This window comes from Osmerus eperlanus, chromosome 13, assembly GCF_963692335.1.
Source record: "Osmerus eperlanus chromosome 13, fOsmEpe2.1, whole genome shotgun sequence".
Lineage (NCBI taxonomy): Eukaryota > Metazoa > Chordata > Actinopteri > Osmeriformes > Osmeridae > Osmerus > Osmerus eperlanus.
Genome location: NC_085030.1, coordinates 12898934 through 12919445, shown reverse-complemented (window position 1 = coordinate 12919445; position 20512 = coordinate 12898934). Strand labels below are relative to the sequence as shown.

Genomic DNA, 20512 nt, shown 5'->3' with positions numbered 1-20512 from the left:
ACATGCTTACGACATAACCATCCAGGGTTGCCAGTTTTGAGAGTAGTATCCCCCATTTTAGCCATCGCGTGATTCACACATGGCTAACATTGATCAATTAAGCATAGGTTGTGCAATTATTAGGTTAGCAAATGAAAAATGTATCATCACATCTTGACAAAATGTGTTACGTGTAAACAGACAGGGAATAATAAAGGGAAAATGATAATGATTTAACCTTCACTGAACATGTCATAAATACAGAACCTACATAACCTGCTGCATAGTTTACAAATATTTGACTGAAAATTGTGACTGAACAACCTAGATTCATTGGAGAAGTTGGGTAAACAATTCAAAGAACAAGACAATTTATACCTCGGTAAACTCCAGGAACAAGTATGTTTAACATCCATGTATAAATTTGTATAGCTACTAATTCAAGCGATGATGACAGTGCCCTGGTGTTATTTTCGATGGCCACAAGATGGCAGCAGTTTGCCTTCTAAGGTTCTAGGCTGACATCTTGTGGTGAAAGGAAATACTCATCATTCAGTTTCTGCTGGGATGACCCTGCAATGCTGAGCACCTGAACTTGTTGGATGATGACTAACTTGATTTATATATATATATTTTTTTTTTTGCATTATGAAATTTCATGAACAAGATAAAAAGACTATTGGGGGCACTTAACTCCCAAATAAATCTAAGATATGGACATTTGAATTGGATAGAATTGACTATGTCTAACTTTATTCGAGTAAATGGAAACATTATTCACAAATAGCAGACCTTGGTTATGAGTTGCTTTGATCTAAATAGTAGATATCTACAATCCACACTTAGGCTTTGTAGTTTAACATTTTCCAATACAATGATCATTTTTCTTACATGCTATCAATTTTAAGCAACTCCAAAACACATTGAATAGACACGTCTTATTGAATATTTAATTTTTTAGCCAGATACAGAAGTCACATTGATTTTGAGAGGCCTTCGAGTCTGGAATATGATGGATGATACAATAAGTGAACAGAGAACTCCCAAGACAGGTAGACCTGCAAGACCTGCAAGCAGAAAAGACTCCAGTAGGCATTAGGAAGAGGGAATATGATTAGCTTGAACAAAAACAGAAATAGGAAAATTGCTTCCGGACCCACGAGATTAGCCATACAGCAGGGTTATCAAGAGTATCGGTGATGTTATAATGATGAAAACAAATGACAAAGATGACAGATAATATGGAAAAAGACTACAACTCCCTGTGAATCACTGCACAGATATGTTAGTGATGAAAGTCAAATGTTGCACATTCTGAGGAGTCCCTTTTATTATGTGGTACAGTATAGTCTGTGAAACTGCAATACTGATAGCAAAAATGTAAATGTTCAACTCAAAAGGTTAATAAATAACATTTTTATAACAACTAGATGACCTCTCTTAAGGCTTTAGTAGAAACTGAAAGCAAAGAAAAACTTTCCATGTCACTGCATCATCAGCACAAACAAAAGCCATAATAAAACTGAATAAGGTTAAAGGGTGAAGAAAAATCAGTAGACTTAATTCAGTTTCATTTAAATTAAACGGAAATACTGTAACTGCAGGCACATTCTTTTCAGAGACACTAATGTTAGTACCATCTCTCTTTGACGCTGTTCATGGAACGGTCAGATTGTTCCATTCAAGTCAGAGGGGGTAATACTGAAATAGGAAGTGTAGCCATGGCAGCAAGGGTTTCACAGTGCAGGGCAGTGGAACCTCCACATAGTACAGTACCCCCCTCCCCCCCCCCCCCCGCACACACACACCCTCCTCCTCAACAGGGGCAGTTGTTTTTCACATCTTGTGTGTCCTGCGAGAGCCTCACCCTGCCGTCCTCCCTCTCCACATCCCTATAGAGCAAGGACTTCTGGGCCTTAAGGCGGCACGCCAGACACATAAAGATAGAGTCCACATTCTGGCTTTCCTTGGGGTCTTTTGCCGACGTCTCAAACAGCAGCATTCCGTGGGCGTCTGCAAACTTGAGGGCTGTGTTGGAGGGCACCTGGATCTGCTCTGTCAGATCGCATTTGTTGCCCACTAAGACGCGTGGCACAGCCGATGAGACCCGATGCCCGTTGCACTCCTGGATCCAGGTCTTTAGGTTCTGGAAGGAGGCCATCTTGGTGACATCGTAAACAAAGACCACGGCGTGGACGTTGCGGTAGTAGTGTTCCACCATGCTCTTTCTGAAGCGCTCCTGACCTGCCGTGTCCCACACTTGTACCTGCGGAGGCAGAAAGCAGAGGGAACCATGACCAAAGAAATTATTTATCGTACATTTTCATGATCTGAAGTTGTAAATAACAGTATGCACTGTGATCTGCTGGATTAAGTTAAAAGCAACTCTATCTACCCCCCCTACATTCTTTGGACATGTGTAGAGATCTAGGGTTTACACGTGGGCCAGCATTACAGCTACTATATCAGACTTGACATTATTTAAAGGAAATATAACCATAGCATTGTTATTGTGAATGTCTGTAGCTTCATGCTATTATTTCCATTTGAATAGGGAGAGAGACATTCATTTACATTTGGACATGAATGCCACATTGATTTAGCTGTTAAGCAGGGTCAAAGCATATACTCAAATACTTTGAGCATTGTAACATGGTTGGTTGTTCTTGTAGGATTGAGTCATTCTGGGCAGGGGGTGAGTACAAATGGGCGAAGAAACAATACAAATGACAAGAACTTATCTAGGATATGTCGTCTCTGCATTTTGATTATGACTGTAGATTAGATATGGCAAGTAGGTAGTCAGGGGCGTTTAAAGGTTGCAGACTCAGTGTAGTAGGAACCAGCTGACTGTGATCTGGGCAGATGCAAGGGGCAGTTGAGCTGATGATTTGTTAGGATTTCATTTGATCTATAATATGCAATGCAATGTCATTGATATAACTGCAAGTCATTGTTTCTTAATAATGGCCTACGATATGGCAAAATCAAATCAATTGTCTATGATTATAACATGTTTTATTCCTTGACGTAGACCTAAAGAATATAGGTTTTAGCAATATAAACAACACTTCTTTAACGCAAACAAAGACTGGCCTTGTCACAATCCTCCTCCATACCTTAATTTTTTCGCCCTCTATCTCGACGGCTTTCTCCCTGAAATCCACACCGATCGTCGCCTCTGTCTTCTCAGGAAAGCTTCCCCCGGTGAAGCGGAATGTGAGACAGGTCTTGCCGACATTTGAATCCCCGATTACTATAATCTTAAATATTCTAGTTTGAACACTTAAATCTAACGATGTGCTGAGATCCATAGATGATGTGAGGTTTGCAATTCTCGAGTTTCCGGTTGCAGCCGTTGCTTTGTCATTCTCAAGAGATTCATTTGCCATATTACGTTAAAATGATGTATACAGTTGTGTACACCGACTGATCTCGAGGATGGGGGAAGGTGAGGCAGGGCAACAATAACAGCGACCCACTCCCTGACGAGTCGCCTGCACTCTCCTGAAAGAATAGTCGATTATCTTAAGAACAGCCTTGCTCACTATTTCAAGTCTGTTTTAAAGTAAGAGAAGAACAAATATGGCTGTTTTTGTAAGAATGTCATAACGCATGATAAATAGCAAAAAAATAAAAAAAATAAGGGTAAACTAATATTTCTAGCACAGGTTACTTGTGATTTACGTTTTTAATAAAAAAAATAAAATAAAAAAAAGACTGGCATCATCCTATTTCTTTAGAACGTAAACCAATAGCCTACCTCCACATCTGCAAAGCTTATTTGGGTGATCCGCAGGCCTTGGAGATTTTGTGATGCAGGTTGACTATACTGTTCGTCAAATTCATGTCTACTCAAAACCGAGGAGAATTAGTTGCTGTGTCCATTTTGATTAGCACTTGTGAACAATTCTAACATTTGTGTCTCACAAAGCTTTCCTCTGCTCTCACTGTGAAAGGCCTGTTTGTTCTGAGTGGTCAGCATCAAACCCCAAAGCATGCCCCAGACTGAGATCTGCACAGTTTACAGACAGCGTACACACACAGAAAGGATTCACATTTATTGTGTGACTAATGTGAAGGGACACTAAGCACCTGTAAGATGAGCAGACTAAATGTAAAAAACACATACAGATGTATGGTTATACTCAGACTCTGAGAAAACCAAGTCTACTGTCCATTGTCAATTCAGTCTCCACTGAAAAGGGAGCGTACTAGGCATAATAAGTGTTAAGGAAACCGGCTCCATAAAGTTTAAAACAGTATATAGTTATTTATTTACAAACTTTATAAATAAAAAGACAATAAGATATCTAAAGGCACACTAAACGTTCATTGGAACCACTTTATGTGGGTTCAGAGAGTTGATATGTTTGTGAATAATCATAGCCAAAGTTTCTTTTCACACCTTCTGTGATATTTGTGTCAAAATCTTTACTGCCTCTAACATGGACATGAATGTCATGGTTATGCAGAGCAATGTGGACCCACATTGCTCTCCAGAATTCGAATTACATTGAGATATAATTCTTGGAGATTGCTTAAAGGTATTGTTCACTGTTTAATACCACTAACTCAGATCACTTGCACATACGTGGCTTTGAAGTCAGTTCCCAGCGCATTTTTAGCGTTGCATTTGTAAATCCCTGAGTTCATAAGTCCTGGATCCTGGAGGACCAGGCTCCCGTCCTCCGCCATGTGGATGCCTCCCTGGGCAGTAAAACGGTTGTTGGGCACCAGGGTGGTACGCCCAGGCAGAGTCCAGGTAATATCGGGTTTGGGTATGCCCGCTGCCACACAGCTCAAAGTCACTGGCGTTCCCCTCTTCACTCTAGTGATGGAAGCAGGTGCACTAGTTATTCGTGGGGGATACACCATCACTGCGACAGGGTAAGACAATGTGGAGGAGCCAAATGTGTTTGTGGCTTTGCAGACATAGGTCCCTCTGTCAAAGGTGGCAATCTCTCTGAGCAGGAGCGTACCATTGGCCAGAAACATCACTCTTCCAATCGACTGGGTCTTGTCAAGCACCAAGCCATTCGGGAGGGTCCATGTAATGGCGGCCTGCGGCCAGGCATCCACAGTGCAAGGCAGGTTCAGGCTGTGGCCGTAAGTAATCTTCATACCCCCTGTTGTGCCACGGATGATTGGCTTCCTCCCTGCCTCTAAGGCATAACGCTTCTCGGCAAGTCCAGCCACGTTTTTAGCCAGGCAACGGTAGACCCCTTTGTCGGTTGCCACTGGCCGGGAGATACGCAGAGTCCCGTTTCCCGGGTAATGGGTGAAACGTTGGAATTGGGCACCAGGCGACATGGCTGTGCCATTGGGTAGGATCCAAACAAACTCTGGGTTTGGTTTACCGCGGGCCGGGCACTCCAGCACGACAGCACCTCCGTCTTGTTTGATGGGCAAGATCTCAATGTTGGGCATTGGGAAGCTCGGCTTCTCGGCTAACGATGCCACCTCCAGGTCCACAGACAGGCTCGCCTCGCCGAATTGGTTCTTGGCTAGACAGATGTAACGCCCTTCATCACTCTTTCTCAGCCCTCTCAACTCCAGACTGCCGTTTTTGTGAACCTGGAAGCGTCCACCCATGTAAGGGGTGGGCAGGGAAAGGCCATAGGGTGTGGTCCATGTGAGATGTGGCTCTGGTTTGCCAGTGGCTTTACAGTCCAGTAGGGTCGTCTGGTAAGAAACAGCCAGAAGTTTCACACTGCTCCTCCCACCTTGTTCGTTGATATGGGGTGATCTTGCCTCTACCTCCAGCTTCACGTTCTTCACATCTTCTCCGACCGAATTCCGTGCCACGCACGTGTATTTCCCTTGGTCGGCCGTGGTCACCTTTTTAATCACCAGAGTCCCGTCAGACAGTATCAGGTACGTGCTGGTGTAAGTGGATATGACTTCATTGTTGGGGGCGAGCCATACGATGCTCGGAGGAGGCTCCCCAGTTGCTGGGCAGGCCAGAGAGGCAGACTCTCCCAGTCTAGCGGTGAGTGAAGACTGGGCCCTGGTGATCCTTGGGGCCTCTGGACCGACCTTGACGCTAACCTTTCTCTCGTCCTCTCCCAGCTTGTTCTTTGCATAGCAGGTGTAGTCCCCTTCATCCTGTTTCCCCATCTGCTGAAGCAGCAGCGTCCCGTTGCCGAAGATGACGTAGCGGCGTGTGCGCGCGCCACTGTCGTCTGACTGGAGGGCATTGTTGATCATGGTTCCGTCTGGCAGGCTCCAGGTCACCTCTGGGTCGGGGAGGCCGGAGGCCACGCAGTCGACCTGGAAGTTCTCCCCGTAGGTGACTCTCTTCTGGGCAGCGCCCAGGTGCTCGATCCTTGGCGGAGTCATGAGCACCTCCACCTGGAAGAGCTCCATGTCGTCTCCGTTGGGCCGCTGGAACATGCACAGGTAGCTGCCGCCGTCCAGCTCTGTCAGCTGCAGGATCCGGAGGGTTCCGTTGGGAAAAGCCTTCATTGGTCTCTCAGGACTAGAGGGAGAACAGAAGGAGAGACGTGTTGAAGGTACACTCAACCATTTGTTAGTTATGTTCATATTTGTGCAAGGTTTATTTATTTATGACATGATTAAAAACAAAATGAATTATGTACAGCATGTTGGTTTCTGAGAAGCTGTCATCCCATTGATGTGCATATATTAGTTTGGAATATGACTATGAATAGTTATGTTGCTACATAGATTTTTTGTGTAACCCAAAGTCATTGTAGGATACATTTGTTTGATTTACTGGACAGAAACTCCAGTTATATTTCTGAAGGGCAGATAATGATATGTTTTTGACCCTGACATGCATAGTTGAGCATTAATATGCAAAATTGGCTGTCTGATAACCACATTCTTTCAAATCGGTATCAGCAACATACCTCATCTGAATAACAAATTAAAAACCGAAATTCGTATTCTGTACCTGTAACGATGTTCCAATATTGTTTTCGATGGCAGTTGCCAAACTGTGCCTCTGGGAGAGCCCGTGGACTCAGGGCAGTGGAGGTAGACAGTGGACCCGTACATGGCCGTGACCTTGTGCTGCTGGGTGGGGCGTGAGACCACGTGCCATAGTGAGGGGGAAGGAGAGAGGGGCGGCTTCCTCAGGTCGGGCTGGTCCTGCCTCACCTCCAGATTTAAAGTTCTCCTAGCTACACCCACAGCATTGGTTGCGGAACACTCGTACTTCCCGGCATCGACCGGCAAGATGTTCCGGATGTAAAGCGTTCCATTGGGGAAGACAAAGAGCCGGCGGCCGAGAAACTGGGAAGGCTTAACGTGCACCCCAGTGGCAACAGTCCATTTCAATGCAGGCATGGGCTCTCCTTTTGCAGAGCAATGCACAAACACACTCTTCCCCGGCTGTATGGTAATGCTCTCGGCCCCCCCCTCTGTGATGGTGGGGGGAAGGGCAGCTACGTGGACGTGATAGGTTACTGTGTCTGCTCCCGCAGCGTTGCTGGCAATGCACTTGTAGTCACCTTTATTGGAAAATTCAGCTGATTGGATCCTTAGGGTTCCATTAGGGAGGAGCAAAGCCCCCATCCGGTTCATATTTATACCCACATCTCGCACGAATGTCCTATCGGGAAGGATCCAAGAGATCTGAGCGGGGGGTTTTCCTGAGGCGAGGCAGTCGAGACTTATTGACTTTCCCAGGTAGACAGACACCTCTGTGAAGGGTGGGGTGAGGATCCTGGGAGGTTGGGTCAATACAGCCAAAGTGACAACCATCCGGTCTGACCCAAATCTGTTCTGTGCTGTGCAGAGGTACTGGCCCCTGTCCTGGAGCTGGACAGTTTTAATGACAAAAGTCCCATTCTTGAGGACCTCAAACCTAGGTCCGTGTTTGGTGTTTGCTGGGATGGTAGCACCTGTTGATGACAGAGAAGGGAGGAAAGAGAAAAAAAAGAGAGAAGAGAAACGATGATTTAGTTCCATGTCATAAATGTGAATGTCGTAAAGAGGCCTTGTCTAGGGTTTCCCAAGTCCCAAGGAAATATCGTCCACGTGGGGGTAACAGTCATGCATGACTGGAAACTAAGAGGGGTACTGTGGCTAATGTCCTTTAGCTGTGTGCACAATATTCAAAATAATAAGGCCTCTATGTTCTCAAAATGCCTCTGTTCTTACTTGGGTGAAGGGGGATGCAATTACTAAGATTTACTAAGAATTACAAAGAGTCATGTTTAATAGTAGTATTAAAGTATATGCTTGTCTTCAATGCTAGTGTTTGCTGTACCTGTGGAGACCTTGGTCCAGGATAGGGCTGGAGCAGGGTCACCAGACACCTCGCAGGACAGGAACACGTCGCTTTCGGCCAGAGCAGACACACTGACGGTGTTCACCGTGGTGATCCGGGGTTTCCCCCCGTTCCCCATCAGGCCTGGGAACGGCAGCACGCTTCCCTGCTTCTGAGGAGGGCTCCAGCGGCCGTGGTTCCAGTGGCTGCCGTGCAGGATGCTGGCCGTAGGGTGCAGCCTGGGGAGGGGGGGAGATGTGGTGGCAGGGACAAGCCAGGAGAGGTGGGTGGGGGTTGTTATAACTGGCAGCTTGGGACGAGGGGTAGGGTGGACCACCCTGGGCCTGGGTGTGACTCGCTTTCCCAGTTGGGCGATGCGGTCGAGCTGAGCTTGCCTGTATCTGTTCCTGAGCTTTGAGAGCAGGAGAAGGTCTCGGGTTTGACTGATGAGGGGGGTCTGGGGGGTCAGGGGGCCGTGTGGTGCGACGTGGGGACCCGAGGAACCAGAGATAAAAGCCGTGGGCTTGACGGTCTCAGCGGTGATTTCTGGTCGATTGGTCACCCATGACCCCTGACCCCACAGATGGGGGATGGGCCGGGGTCGGTGTGTGCCGACAGGAAGCGGGCCCTCCTGAACCCGTGACCCCCCAGGGTAGTGAAAGGATGGCTTTTGTGGTGTGTGATAGGGGGAGCGTGGAGACGGCAGTGTCTGGCCCCTCCTCTGGTTGTGCTGGTGCATCCAGGGGTGGACTGGAAGGGCCTTGGGGTACCCAGGACTCTCTGTAATCGGTTTAAAGTTCTCTTCCACCTCTTTTTTTCTGTCTCTGTTGGTGTGGTATTGTCTCTGTATATCTTGCCTGGAAGGATTATCATGCGTTATTGACGTCTTCGGAGGTGTGTCATCCTCCTTGTGTCTTGATGGAGAGTGGGACTCATGTTTGTTTATCGAATACGTCTCTGGGTTCTGCGCTGTTTTGCTGTCTGACACATCAAGGTTTCTCAAGACAGATGTTGCCATTGTAACAGCATGATATGAAGGTGGGGGCTTGAAGTTCATTTCATAATTGAGAGTAGGGGATGGCGTTGTTGTGGCTAACTGTGGTATTGTTTGCTTTTTGTTGCCCATCTGTTTGACAACCTCCTCCTCAATGGAGCTATCTCGGCCTTGTTCGACTATGTACACCTTGGTGGTTGGTTCTGGTCTGATATGAGGTTCTGGTGTGGGGATAATGTTTGGTCTGGAAACATGTTGCCTAGTAGATATGACACTTTCCTTACCCACTGTAGATTTTACGTGAATGATATCGGGTTTACCAATTGCACCGTGGGGTTTGCTGTCATCGTTACCCTCCTCTTTATCATTGTCAATTGATAAAGTTGATACAGGCTTTTTATTACTGTCCACTCTTTTGGAATGGTCTGATTCATCTGGATTCTGGTCGTCCTCCTTTGATGTTGCCTCTGTTGTCGTTGTCGCTGTGGTTACAGTTGAAGGTAGCGGGAGGATCCTCTGGGGCTTGTTTGTTGAGGGTTTTAAAGGATGGACCGGTCTCAGTGGTGGTCTCCCACGTCTGTAAGGGGGCCTGCGTCTGTTCGTCCAGCCAGGAGGCATTTTTGGGCCCACTCTCCCCTCTCCCACATGCTTGTCCTTTGTCCGTGTGATTGGTAGATGTGGAGTTTGAGTGACAGTTACTACTTTACTTTTACTTTTAGTAGGAGGTTTACTTGTTGTATCAACTGTTTCCATAGGATTCTTTTCAGGAGTTGTTTCTGGTGGAGGGCTAGTTGTAGTAGCAGCAGTAGTTGTAGTAGCAGCAGTAGTTGTAGGAGCAGCAGTAGTTGTAGGAGCAGCAGTAGTTGTAGGAGTAGTAACAGTGGTTTCAGTTGTCATCTTAGTTGTTGTTTTGGTCGAGGGCACAGTCAGTGGTGGGGCTGTCGACTGTGCAGTTGGAGCTTTGGCATTAGCTTTAGCAAGGATCTCAGCCCAGCGGTTTGGGTCTAGCTCCTTCACAGATTTATTTGGTTTCCTCTTACTATCCTTTACTCTTTTCCCTTTCATTCCAGGACGTAGACCGCCTCCGGCATTCCTCTGCTGTCCGCCGCCTAACCTTTTGGGAGACTGCGTGGTGTAATGGCGTATGATTTCCTGGAACCCTGACCCCTCTCTATCCTCCTCCTCCTCTTCTACCAACAGGAGGACTTTTCCTCTCTCTGTGTCCACAGCACCTGTCTTTTCCTCCTCTCTGTCCTCCACGACAACCAACAGGTGAGAGAGCATGTCCACCCCATACAGGTTCGAGGCCACGCAGCTGTATTCCCCCGCGTCTTCGTGACCCACCTTTCCGATCAGGAGGGTGCCGTTGAGGGTCACTGACACCTTCCCAGCCTGCTGGGAGGGCAGCAAGGGGTGGTGGTTGGGCAGGTACCAGTTGGTGAGGCTGGGCAGGGTGGAGGTCACGGAGCAGGGCAGGGAGAGGGACTCTCCGCTCTTCACGGTCATCTTCTTCCCGTTGAGAGCGTTGGGGCTGAGAAGGCGCTCCTTGACGGTCAGCCTGACGGGCACTACATCCACCCCCACCTGAGAGCGCACCAGACAGTGGTACAAACCGGCGTCCGACACGCTGGCGTTGCCGATCACAAGCCCTCCTCTCTCCGACACGGCCATGACTGCGTTGGATGCCTCCAGGATTGAGAGGTCGGGTAGCATCCATTGCACAGTCGGTGACGACGCAGAGCTAATTATGTCACACTCCAGATTGACCTCTGACCCCTCCAGGATGGTCTGGATCCGCCCTTCCCGCCCTCGCTGTATCAGTGCCCAGGAGGAAGTGATGTCGTCTACACCATCTTCCTCTTCCTGTTGTCCTCGACCTCCGACATGTTTGAAGATGACAGTAGTGAAGTCTAGCACTAGTTTCTTAGTCGTGGTCTGTCGTCTGTTAAGCTGGAGAGTGACTCTAGGCTGAAGGAGCCAGGTAGGTTTGGCCATGAGATGCCCCTTCAAGTCAGTGAAGTAGGGCGAGTCCTCGTTTACTGCCTGAGAGTACTTAAATGTGGTTTGGTTGGTGTCTTCCCTTTGCGGGCCTCGTTCTAGAATGGCAGGGCTCTCGTAGTAGTAGGCCACCAGCCTCCACAAGTTCTGCAAGGCGTCCCTGTCGATCTCACACTCGAGAACGCTCACGAGCGTCACGTTGACAGACACCTCCCCGGGCGAGCGGAGGGGTTCCCACGACAACGAGCTGCTCTCGCTGGGACGCTGGACGTCGCACTGGACGTGGGCCGTGTTGCCGTGGCTGTCAGACAGGACGATGGTCAGGGCGCCCAGGGGTTGTTCCAGGTCGCGGGTGTAGGGAAGGTCAGGCTCTGAGTCATCCTCGTTCCACCCAGGACTGTCCCACTGCTTGAGGGGGGACTCGATGGAAGGCCGCAGGCAGGGGAGCTTCTCGGTGGTCAAACCCAGGATCTGGGTGCCGTTGAGGGGCTGAGGAGAGAAGCAGGCAGCACATATCTCGTTGGAGCCCGACTCACGTTCCTTTTTACACTTGATAACACCTAGGAGAAAGAGATGGAAACAGAAACAGTATATTTCTGAGAAGAGTTTTTCTAATTATTTGTGTGATTAGGATCAGGGGAAGTTTAATGTCATGTACATAAAAAAAAGGTAATTATTCGAGCTTGTGATGACATTTTCTTCATTTCTGTTGAGGAGACAACCATAAACATGGTGACACATTATAAACAGAGAACATGCAAAGAGCCCCTTCACGTGGTCCTAATTATACATGTTTAGTGAAAATACAATGATTAATTATTCACTTATGCTGTTGCAGACCTTACTAAACAGACCCGAGCACTCTTGTAAATGAATGGAGGGTATTATGATGAATCCATCCTCACCCTCATGTTTGGAGTTCCACTCTAGAAGCCAGTGCAGCTGGCAGTCACATGTCCAGGGGTTTCCATGCAGGGTGAGCATCTCCAGCCTGGTCAGAGGCTGCAGCACTGCAGCCTGGAGATACTGCAGATGATTGTCTGACAGGTGGAGGTGTCTAGACAAGCAAACATTTCACAGGGAAAATGTGTTGAAAGATTGGTACATTCTCACAGTTTACAATTTCAATTTGGTCTCTTTTTAAAGTTATGCGTTATGCTCTGTTGGTTGGTGGAACTCACAGAAACTCAGTAGAAAGGGTTTTTACAAAAAAATGTAATTGTGTATTGGATATGGACCAGCAACCCTTGTACTGCTATTCCAAATTCATGGCTACCTACCGCAGACCAGAACCCCAGAAGGTGCCCAGTATTGAGAGCGTCACAAAGGTGTGAGGGTGGAGGTCCGCCAACTGGTTGCCCTCCAGCTGAAGTAGCTTCAGGGAGGTGAGGCCGGTGAAGGAGTAGGGTTCGATGAAGTTGATGATGTTGTGGTCCAGGTGAAGACGAACCAGGCTGACCAGGCCCTCAAGCATGCCTGGGGTGACTGTCTTCAGCTTGTTGTAGCTTAGTTTCAGAATCTATGTGGGTGAAAGAAATACTTTAGAAAAATAAAATAACTTTTAATATTGACAGAGTTACAGTATATCAGCAAAGTCTGTGAGAGACTGAACATATTAAACTGAATAACTGTGGTAAAAATGTGTTCTCTTGCATTCTTGGCACAAAATAGAAACAGCACTTTATGTTGTTTTGTTTTCTTGTAATGACAAACAGCCAAGGTCAAAAGAGGTCTGACCTGTAACGACCGAAGACTGTAAAATGCTCCTTGCGACACAGTCGTGATGTCGTTGCCATGGAGCATGAGCATCTCCAGCAGGCGAAGGTGTGTGAACTCTGACCCCTCCACCGCCTGCAAGCTGTTATAGCTACACACAGGAAACACACCGTTAGCAGCAATGAGTAACGAGGTGTAAACAACAACACAAGAAAAACATGTTTAAACAAGTTGAAACTAGTCACATCAAGTTTCGAATGGTCTCAAACACCCTCCATGTTTTTTTTTTTTATGTGCAAAACCCCAAAGATAATTTTGCCATCAACTTCACTTAATTAGTGTTCTCAAAATACACTTTTATCTGCTTTAACATACAGCTATCACCAGATGGTGTTCCATAAAGTTGGATTATAGCTTTTCTATTTTAACCATGTTAACCAGAATGATATTTCTTTCAAAATCCCATCATAAAATGTATTTTTTATGCTTTCATCCAAAGCAACTTACAGATGGGAATTTGAACCTGCAATTTTTGATCTCCAGTCAAATGCTCTACCTCTAAGCTATTCCTATCCCATGAGTAAAAGCTTTATAAAATAGAAACCAAGTCGTGAGCCCAAAGAATACAAATTCCCTAGACATTGAAAATATAATGTAATCCATTCTGTGGGCTCAAGGTATTTATAATAGACCTCACTAGTGTGACCCATTCCAACAGCAGAAGCTCCCATGTGTAAACAGTTTGGCAGCTTAAAGCACACTACAGTCTACATCAACCTCTATTGCACATCATTTATTTTTATAATATCGGCACTAATCCAACTTCATATACCGCATGAACCTTTTCAAGGTCATGTATTGTTTAGCTTTAGTACAAGAACATTCTTCAGCTGATTCAAGTAGGTTGTTATTAGTGAGCTTAAGAGAGCTGAATAACTTCATAAATCCTCTACCTCAGTGCCAAACCCATGTTATCCTCCTGTTACCCCAAGTAACCAGATAACCTACATGTGATATCTTAACTAAGACTTTGAAAAAAGCGGATGAGATCTGCGTCTGATGATGTCTGACTGGACTTCAGACCAACTGACATAGAGATTCTAGGTCCAGTTTTGTTCAGTCACATGGGTACTGTACAGTCACCCACACCACATCTCACCACATGTAGGGCCTTTGCAGTTGCTGGTCCTAGGCTGTGGAATCAGCTTCCCCTGTCTATTAAGCAGGCTCATTCATTGTCTGTTTTTAAATCCAGGCTTAAGACCCACTTATATGTTCTGGCATTTCCCACAACTTGAGTTGTGATGTTACTTGTTTTGCTGTTGTTGACTGTTTTGTATTTTGTTTTTACTATGTATTTTATAGTGTTTTTTAAATGTATTTTTATTATTATTTGTGTGCTTCTGTTCGGCACCTCGGTCAGCCTTGCTGTGTTGAGAGTGTGCTTTATAAATAAAATGTACTTACTTACTTACTATGTATTAAGTAACCTTGTTGGAGACAATATTCTCCTACCTATGCCGCACAGACTCAATTTCAGAAGTCTCACACTTTTGAGGCACTAGTAAAGATTCCAGCACTGCACATTCATTCATTTGTTAATTGTTCCCATACCCCAAGTTCACTCTCTCGGTGTCCTTCGGCAAGTTGCGTGGTGGGGAGGTGAGGTGGCGGAAGGTGCAATGGACCTCCTTTTGGCCGGGGCAGCTGCACCTCTTGGGGCAGGAGGGCAGGGCCTGGGCCTGGGCCTGGGTGGAGACCAAGGAGGAGAGCAGGGAGAGGGGGGAGAGGAGCAGTAGGAGCCAGGCTGCCCTAAGCTTGGAAACCAGGACACCCTCAACAGCCATGATGGGCCTTCCTCACGCCATCACCACTACCTGCAAACACACGTACACACACATACACACACGTCAAATTCGTAGAATACAATTACTGCAGGTATATACCGGTATTAGCATTTAACAAAATGCACAGCAATAAATTCATGCACAAGTCTGTGCTAGTACATACTGAAGAGCTCAATTATCCTTGAAAAAATAGATCTTCGGAGAGTAAAACTGATGACAACTTCAGAACCTCTCCAGTGCCAGAATATTCACCTGCAGGGCAAATAAAACAAGTAAGCATTTTTGCCAGCTCAGTGGGTTGGCTTGTTGTAAAATGCTTGTGTTATGATACTTTTGGAAACTCATAATGATGAAATTTGGGATTTTAAGACAAAAACCTCAGCTCCCAAAAAACATTGAAACACTTTTTGCTGACTTTTACAAGTCTCCCAACTGACTCATAGCATAATGCTTTGAGGTATTTGTGACCTTAGCCTGAACAAAATATTTGATCTTGATGGTAAAAGGTTAATAGATGCATGTGTGTGTGTGCCTGTGTCTGTTTAGAGGGAAAGCAACCAGGATACCATGAATTATCAGTCTGTCGTTAGTATGATAATGACCAGGGATAATGACCTAGGCCGGGGCCAAAATAAGCCTGTTCACTTCCTCTCTTCCTGTCGCGCACACACACACACACACACACACACACACACACACACACACACACACACACACACACACACACACACACACACACACACTACCTTCTCCTGCTCCCTCCAGCTGCTTGTTGAATTAGACCCTAGCTCTGAGTGCAGGAAACCCAGCAGCATCGCCAGCCTGTGCTACCAGCCCCTAAACTGGCCCCCTTAGAGCCCACATGGGCTTTGACACAATGCAAGTAGATGGTATGTAAACAATTAGTTCCCCATTGGGTCTGGGTATGTTTAGGGGCTGTTTGTATAAGTACATTGCATCATGTACTTTGGGTGTTCTCAGAACATACAGTTGTGTTCACTAGGATCCCTAAGTTCTACACCTCAAGTGATCTTTCAGATGGTTTTGTTTTTGTGTACTTTCATCTTTATCTCTACTACACACCTGAGATCAGGTCATGCTCCAACAGGAAGCTTATTTAAATGTTGATTGCCTTTGCGAAATAGCTGTTTTGTACGTGCTTGTGTGAGTGAACTAGAATACTCTAAATATGTGTACAAGTGTGGTATGTTACGAACCAAAGTGTACTCAGTGACTTCTCGTTGGACTCTGAAGGGTTCAAAACAGGTGAGTGTAGTCTGGTAAAGAAGCCGTCCCTCTCCTTCTTGATTGGTTTAACATGTATTCATGTCAGACCTCATGAGAGGGGCTTTCCATGAGCTACAAATCATCAGGAACTGTCAAAACTCCGTGAACGACCTACATACAGTAGAGGGGATCTCACTCATACCAAAATCAGATGTTCTGTAGGCGTCCGAGTCCTATAAGAAGACAGACATATTTTTCCCATGTGAAATGCGCTGGGCAGGGCACGGTCAATACATCTTTTACGTTCATTTGGATTAAATTGAAGCCATTCTGGACTTTGAAGTTAGTGTTTAGGATGTTCGGTTTGAGAGAAATCGTAAATTTCACGTGACTGGCTGTAAAATGTAAGTGGTCTTTTTTGTCACGTGGACAAGATCTGTTTCCACTGTAATGATTAATGTTTATGGACATCCCAAGCACATATCAATCACTTCATAACAAACAACAGTAAAATAGGAATGATTTTATGCACACAAATTATGGATTTTTTCTTACTGTGCCAAAAAACGATTGACATTGTATATTTTCAAATTGCTAAATATCAGACTCAATCATTTCAACAATTTAACAATACGATGGGTATTTAAATATTAAATTAAAAAAATGTAACTTTAGGAAGAAACATTTTGCAATGACTACAACGAGAACTTTTTAGTATAACCACATTCACCATCTTGCCTTGAGAGACCTACCTGAAAATTACTCCAAGAAATGACAGCTGTCAATATTCAGAATTTGACAAGTCCAAATAATTTGAAATGAACAAGCAGTGAAATAATCCAGTGAGTGTCGAAGTGTCTCTGTTGTTTCCCTCTGCAATACAGCTTGTCAGTCTCTGTAAGGAGTAAGGGAAGAGAGGAGTGTGTGAATGTATTTGTGTGTAAGCTAGGTGGGACTCAATCTTTGGTCCACTTATCCCTCCCAGCATTCCCAACATCTGGATTACAGATCAACTTCTCTCCTTTTTGCCTTTCTCCACTCTTCTCGCTTCTCTTCTCCTCTCTCTCTCTCTCTCTCTCTCTCTCTCTCTCTCTCTCTCTCTCTCTCTCTCTCTCTCTCTCTCTCTCTCTCTCTCTCTCTCTCTCCCTCCCTGAGAACCCCACTGTACAGGAGAGGAATGCTGCTTACTGGCCCTTCTCAACCCCCTTCATTCTCTCTCTCTCTACCTCTCGCTGTCTTCTGCATAAACACCTCATACCTCCTCCTCCTTCTCCTCCCTCTTTGGGTGTATCTCTTTCAGTTTCCCGCTTTTGCTCGGTAGCTTTTCATCTCTTTCTTTCTTTCTTTCTTTCTTTCTTTCTTGACTTTTGTCTTGGTGACTTTCTGACCTTCCATTTATCATTCTCAAAACTAACATGCGGTGTTATCAAATCATGTATCATCATCATGTATCAAATGAACGTTCGATAACAAGTAAGACAGAACACAATTTCTTTGAGAGTTTTTGGTGTACAATTCAGAAGTTGCAGTGTAACTCGTCTGTTAAATAGTCTGTTCATCTCTGATGTCTTCTGTCATCAGTCCTCCGAGACCTGGACCTGGGAAATTCCTGAGTAATAGAAACACCCCACTGGCACACACAACCCTAAGTCACACGTATTTTCTATCCTTCCCACCCTTTGCCCCTCCCTCAGACCAATTACCAGCCGCTTGTTAGTAATGTCAAGTTTTTCGTCATTGACCCCATTTCTTCACTGTTGTTCTGTCTCTCCTCTGGTGTCTGCAGTATTGGAGTGTGAAGTGAAATCTATGTGTACATGCGCCTTTTGAGTATTTGTATGTGTGTGTTTGTGTGTGTGTGTTTGTGTGTGTGTGTTTGTATGTGTGTGTTTGTGTGTGTGACGGTGGTGGGGGTTGGGGGGGGGGGGGGCAGAGTATAAGATTTGTCCACTCATCATTCTGGCCATGTCTCAGCTGCATCTGGCAAATTAATTTGGCTGTCTCTACCTCTAAAACAGATTTCTATGTTTCAGTGCAGGGCTGACGATGCCTCAGGCTAAGATAATAAGACACTGCCACAGACAGACCTTGAGGAACCTTGAAAAGTGAATAAATAGCTAAATAGCCAATTTCTCGAACTTCTCTGTCGACGAGATATCCCTGGGCTGCTGCTTGACTCGACGAGTAGCTTGAAGTGAGATGCAGCCACAAAGGGGATGCTAGGAGGTATTCAAACTGTGGAAGAAAGTAAATAAGTTTAGCTACGCCTGAACAAGCCAGGGAGGTTTAAAGCCATCTAACTCGTCAATTTGTAATTGTATTCCATTTTAATTTATTTTTGGCAATTTTGAGCATTAAAAGTTCACAATGACACAAATGTTATGCTTCGAATTGCTTCCTGCAGGTCTTTGGCCTTTGGTCTTACAGTAATTGACAATTTACTGAGTTTCGGTCACAGTTTCAGTTGAAAGACGTAATATTTGAGAGACTAGCTAAAGTCGGATGATTGAAAGAACCGGTCTAGACACCAGTCTGCAAACGTTGCCCATTGAGAAGTGCTCAGAACATGAAGAATGTGTGTAAGGATCTCTCCATCTTCTCCTCTTTTCTGGGCTTGGTTCCATCCAATTCTAATTTGTTATTGCTCTATCTACATGGATGACTGAGAGAAATAGGAGAATGCTTGTGCTAGGCTGCTAACAAGGGATCTGCAATGTGCTGCCCCAGATACTGGAGATGTGTAGAAATATGTCATTTGTGTGTTATCTCCCAGGTGGCTAGGTGGTGAAAAGGCCGGAGATGGGCTCAGAAGTTAGGATTCTCTACATCCAGAGCATTGCTCACTGTCCCTCTCTCTGTCTTAATTCTATCTTTTTTTCTTCTTCTTTTTTTTACGCTCACTGCCTTTCTCTCTCTTCCACACGCCGCCACCCCTCCTGCGCACTCCCTCGTCACTTTTCATGGCTCTCTCCAGAGAACACTCTCTGTCTGTTTCTCTCCCTCCCCAAGTCTCTCATCTTCATAGTCTGGAGACGGATCTGGCTTCTCTTCCTCTTTCACCCTCTCTCTTTCTCCTCCGTGCTCCAGGGACAAGGCATCTCTCTGTCTCGCAGCTCATTATCCCACCATGCTGGGGCTCCTGTCAGTGGAAGACCAAGCCATGCTTTCAGCACCAGTACTCAAGAACAGATCTGATGCTGCACGCACCAGACACATACACGCACGGGTGCATGCACACACACACTCACACACAGACACGCACGCACACACACACAAACACTTTTATACAACAAGCCCTAAGATGCGCCCCTGTTCTACTGTTTCGCTTTCCAGCCGAGACAATATGGATTAGACCTTGTGTTCCGCTTCGTAGGGTGAAAACAGGAGTTTTATCTATCCTACAGTATACAATAGAAACAAATGCTCCACCCCTTCTCCAAAGTGTGGGCTTGTATCATTTTTCACCTACACTCAAAAGGACTTGGATAGACCATTGTAAAGCATTAGAAAGGTCACAAGAAAAGAAATCTGCAGTTTCACTGCTCAAGCGCACACTACCTTCCCTTAAGGTTGGACATGTGAGATGCAGTGTTCCTCAATGTCTGTTGAACTGTTGAACACAAATTCCACATTTCAAACGATGAACATTCCGGTGCTTGCTAGTTGCTTGTGATTGTGAGTCCTGCTCCGTTAGTTCACCAGAGCCCACAGTCCATTAGGGATTCAGTGTTTCCCCTACCATTATATTAAGGGGGCGCCCCGCCCCCCCAACGGCACCCCCCACACCCCCTGGAAGGTCAAGTTAAATAAATAATAATATATATATATATAGCGCCCGATCACAAAATAAGTCATTTAAGGATACCTTTCATATAAAACAGGTCTATAGCTTTCTCTTTTATTAAACAAACTAAATGGTCTTATGTTATTTATCTAATTTACACGACGGCATGTCATTTTTGTCTCCACATGGTCCACCCCCCCCCCCCCTCCAAAGCTGTAAACCTAGGGGAAACACTGGGATTAGTGGAATGTAGCAGAGTGATGTATAGCAACCCACTCTCTTAGCCTTGAAAGCTCCCCCATCCCCTGCTAAGAAGAGTGGAGTGTATAATGAACAAATTAGGGTCAGGATGATTGGACAGCCTCCCTTACATTGTAAGAGTTTAACCAATCACACACTTATCCAGGTTTAACCAATCACACACTTAACAGATTTAGCAAATTGCACTTAAAATCACAGTGTCCAGAATCATGATGAGTCCACTGCCTGACTGGGATCTAAATGACTTTTCTACCAACATGCCTTCGTTTCCCCTTCCTTCCTGTCTGGGAGACATCTCTTCTCACGCTCTACTCACTAGAAGTAAGCCAAGATCATTGGAAGAGAAGTGAATAGTTCGAAACATGGGATTGTTATTGTCTTACACTCTGTATTTTGGTCTTGTCATCTTTCAGAAAGAGTCAGAAAGAGCTCATTCTTTGGTAAGCTGCTTAACTCGGATAGGTTAT

The 20512-nt window shown here is 45.5% G+C and overlaps 2 protein-coding genes across 2 annotated transcripts; both read right to left on the bottom strand.

Annotated features, from left to right (window-relative positions):
* Positions 1-909: 909 nt before the first annotated feature.
* rab33a (RAB33A, member RAS oncogene family) lies at positions 910-3877 on the bottom strand. The gene is made up of 2 exons (XM_062476402.1): positions 3099-3877; positions 910-2245 (listed from the first exon to the last, which is right to left on the bottom strand). The coding sequence occupies exons 1-2, from the start codon at positions 3369-3371 to the stop codon at positions 1796-1798; spliced, it is 723 nt and encodes a 240-aa protein (XP_062332386.1). The 5' UTR covers positions 3372-3877; the 3' UTR covers positions 910-1795.
* A 147-nt stretch (positions 3878-4024) lies between these two features.
* Positions 4025-17026, bottom strand: si:ch211-159i8.4 (matrix-remodeling-associated protein 5). Its single transcript, XM_062476401.1, has 9 exons — positions 16753-17026; positions 14937-15025; positions 14541-14803; positions 12948-13077; positions 12491-12729; positions 12116-12267; positions 8219-11770; positions 6899-7850; positions 4025-6460 (listed from the first exon to the last, which is right to left on the bottom strand). The coding sequence occupies exons 3-9, from the start codon at positions 14771-14773 to the stop codon at positions 4555-4557; spliced, it is 7164 nt and encodes a 2387-aa protein (XP_062332385.1). The 5' UTR covers positions 14774-14803; positions 14937-15025; positions 16753-17026; the 3' UTR covers positions 4025-4554.
* Between the last annotated feature and the right edge of the window lie 3486 nt (positions 17027-20512).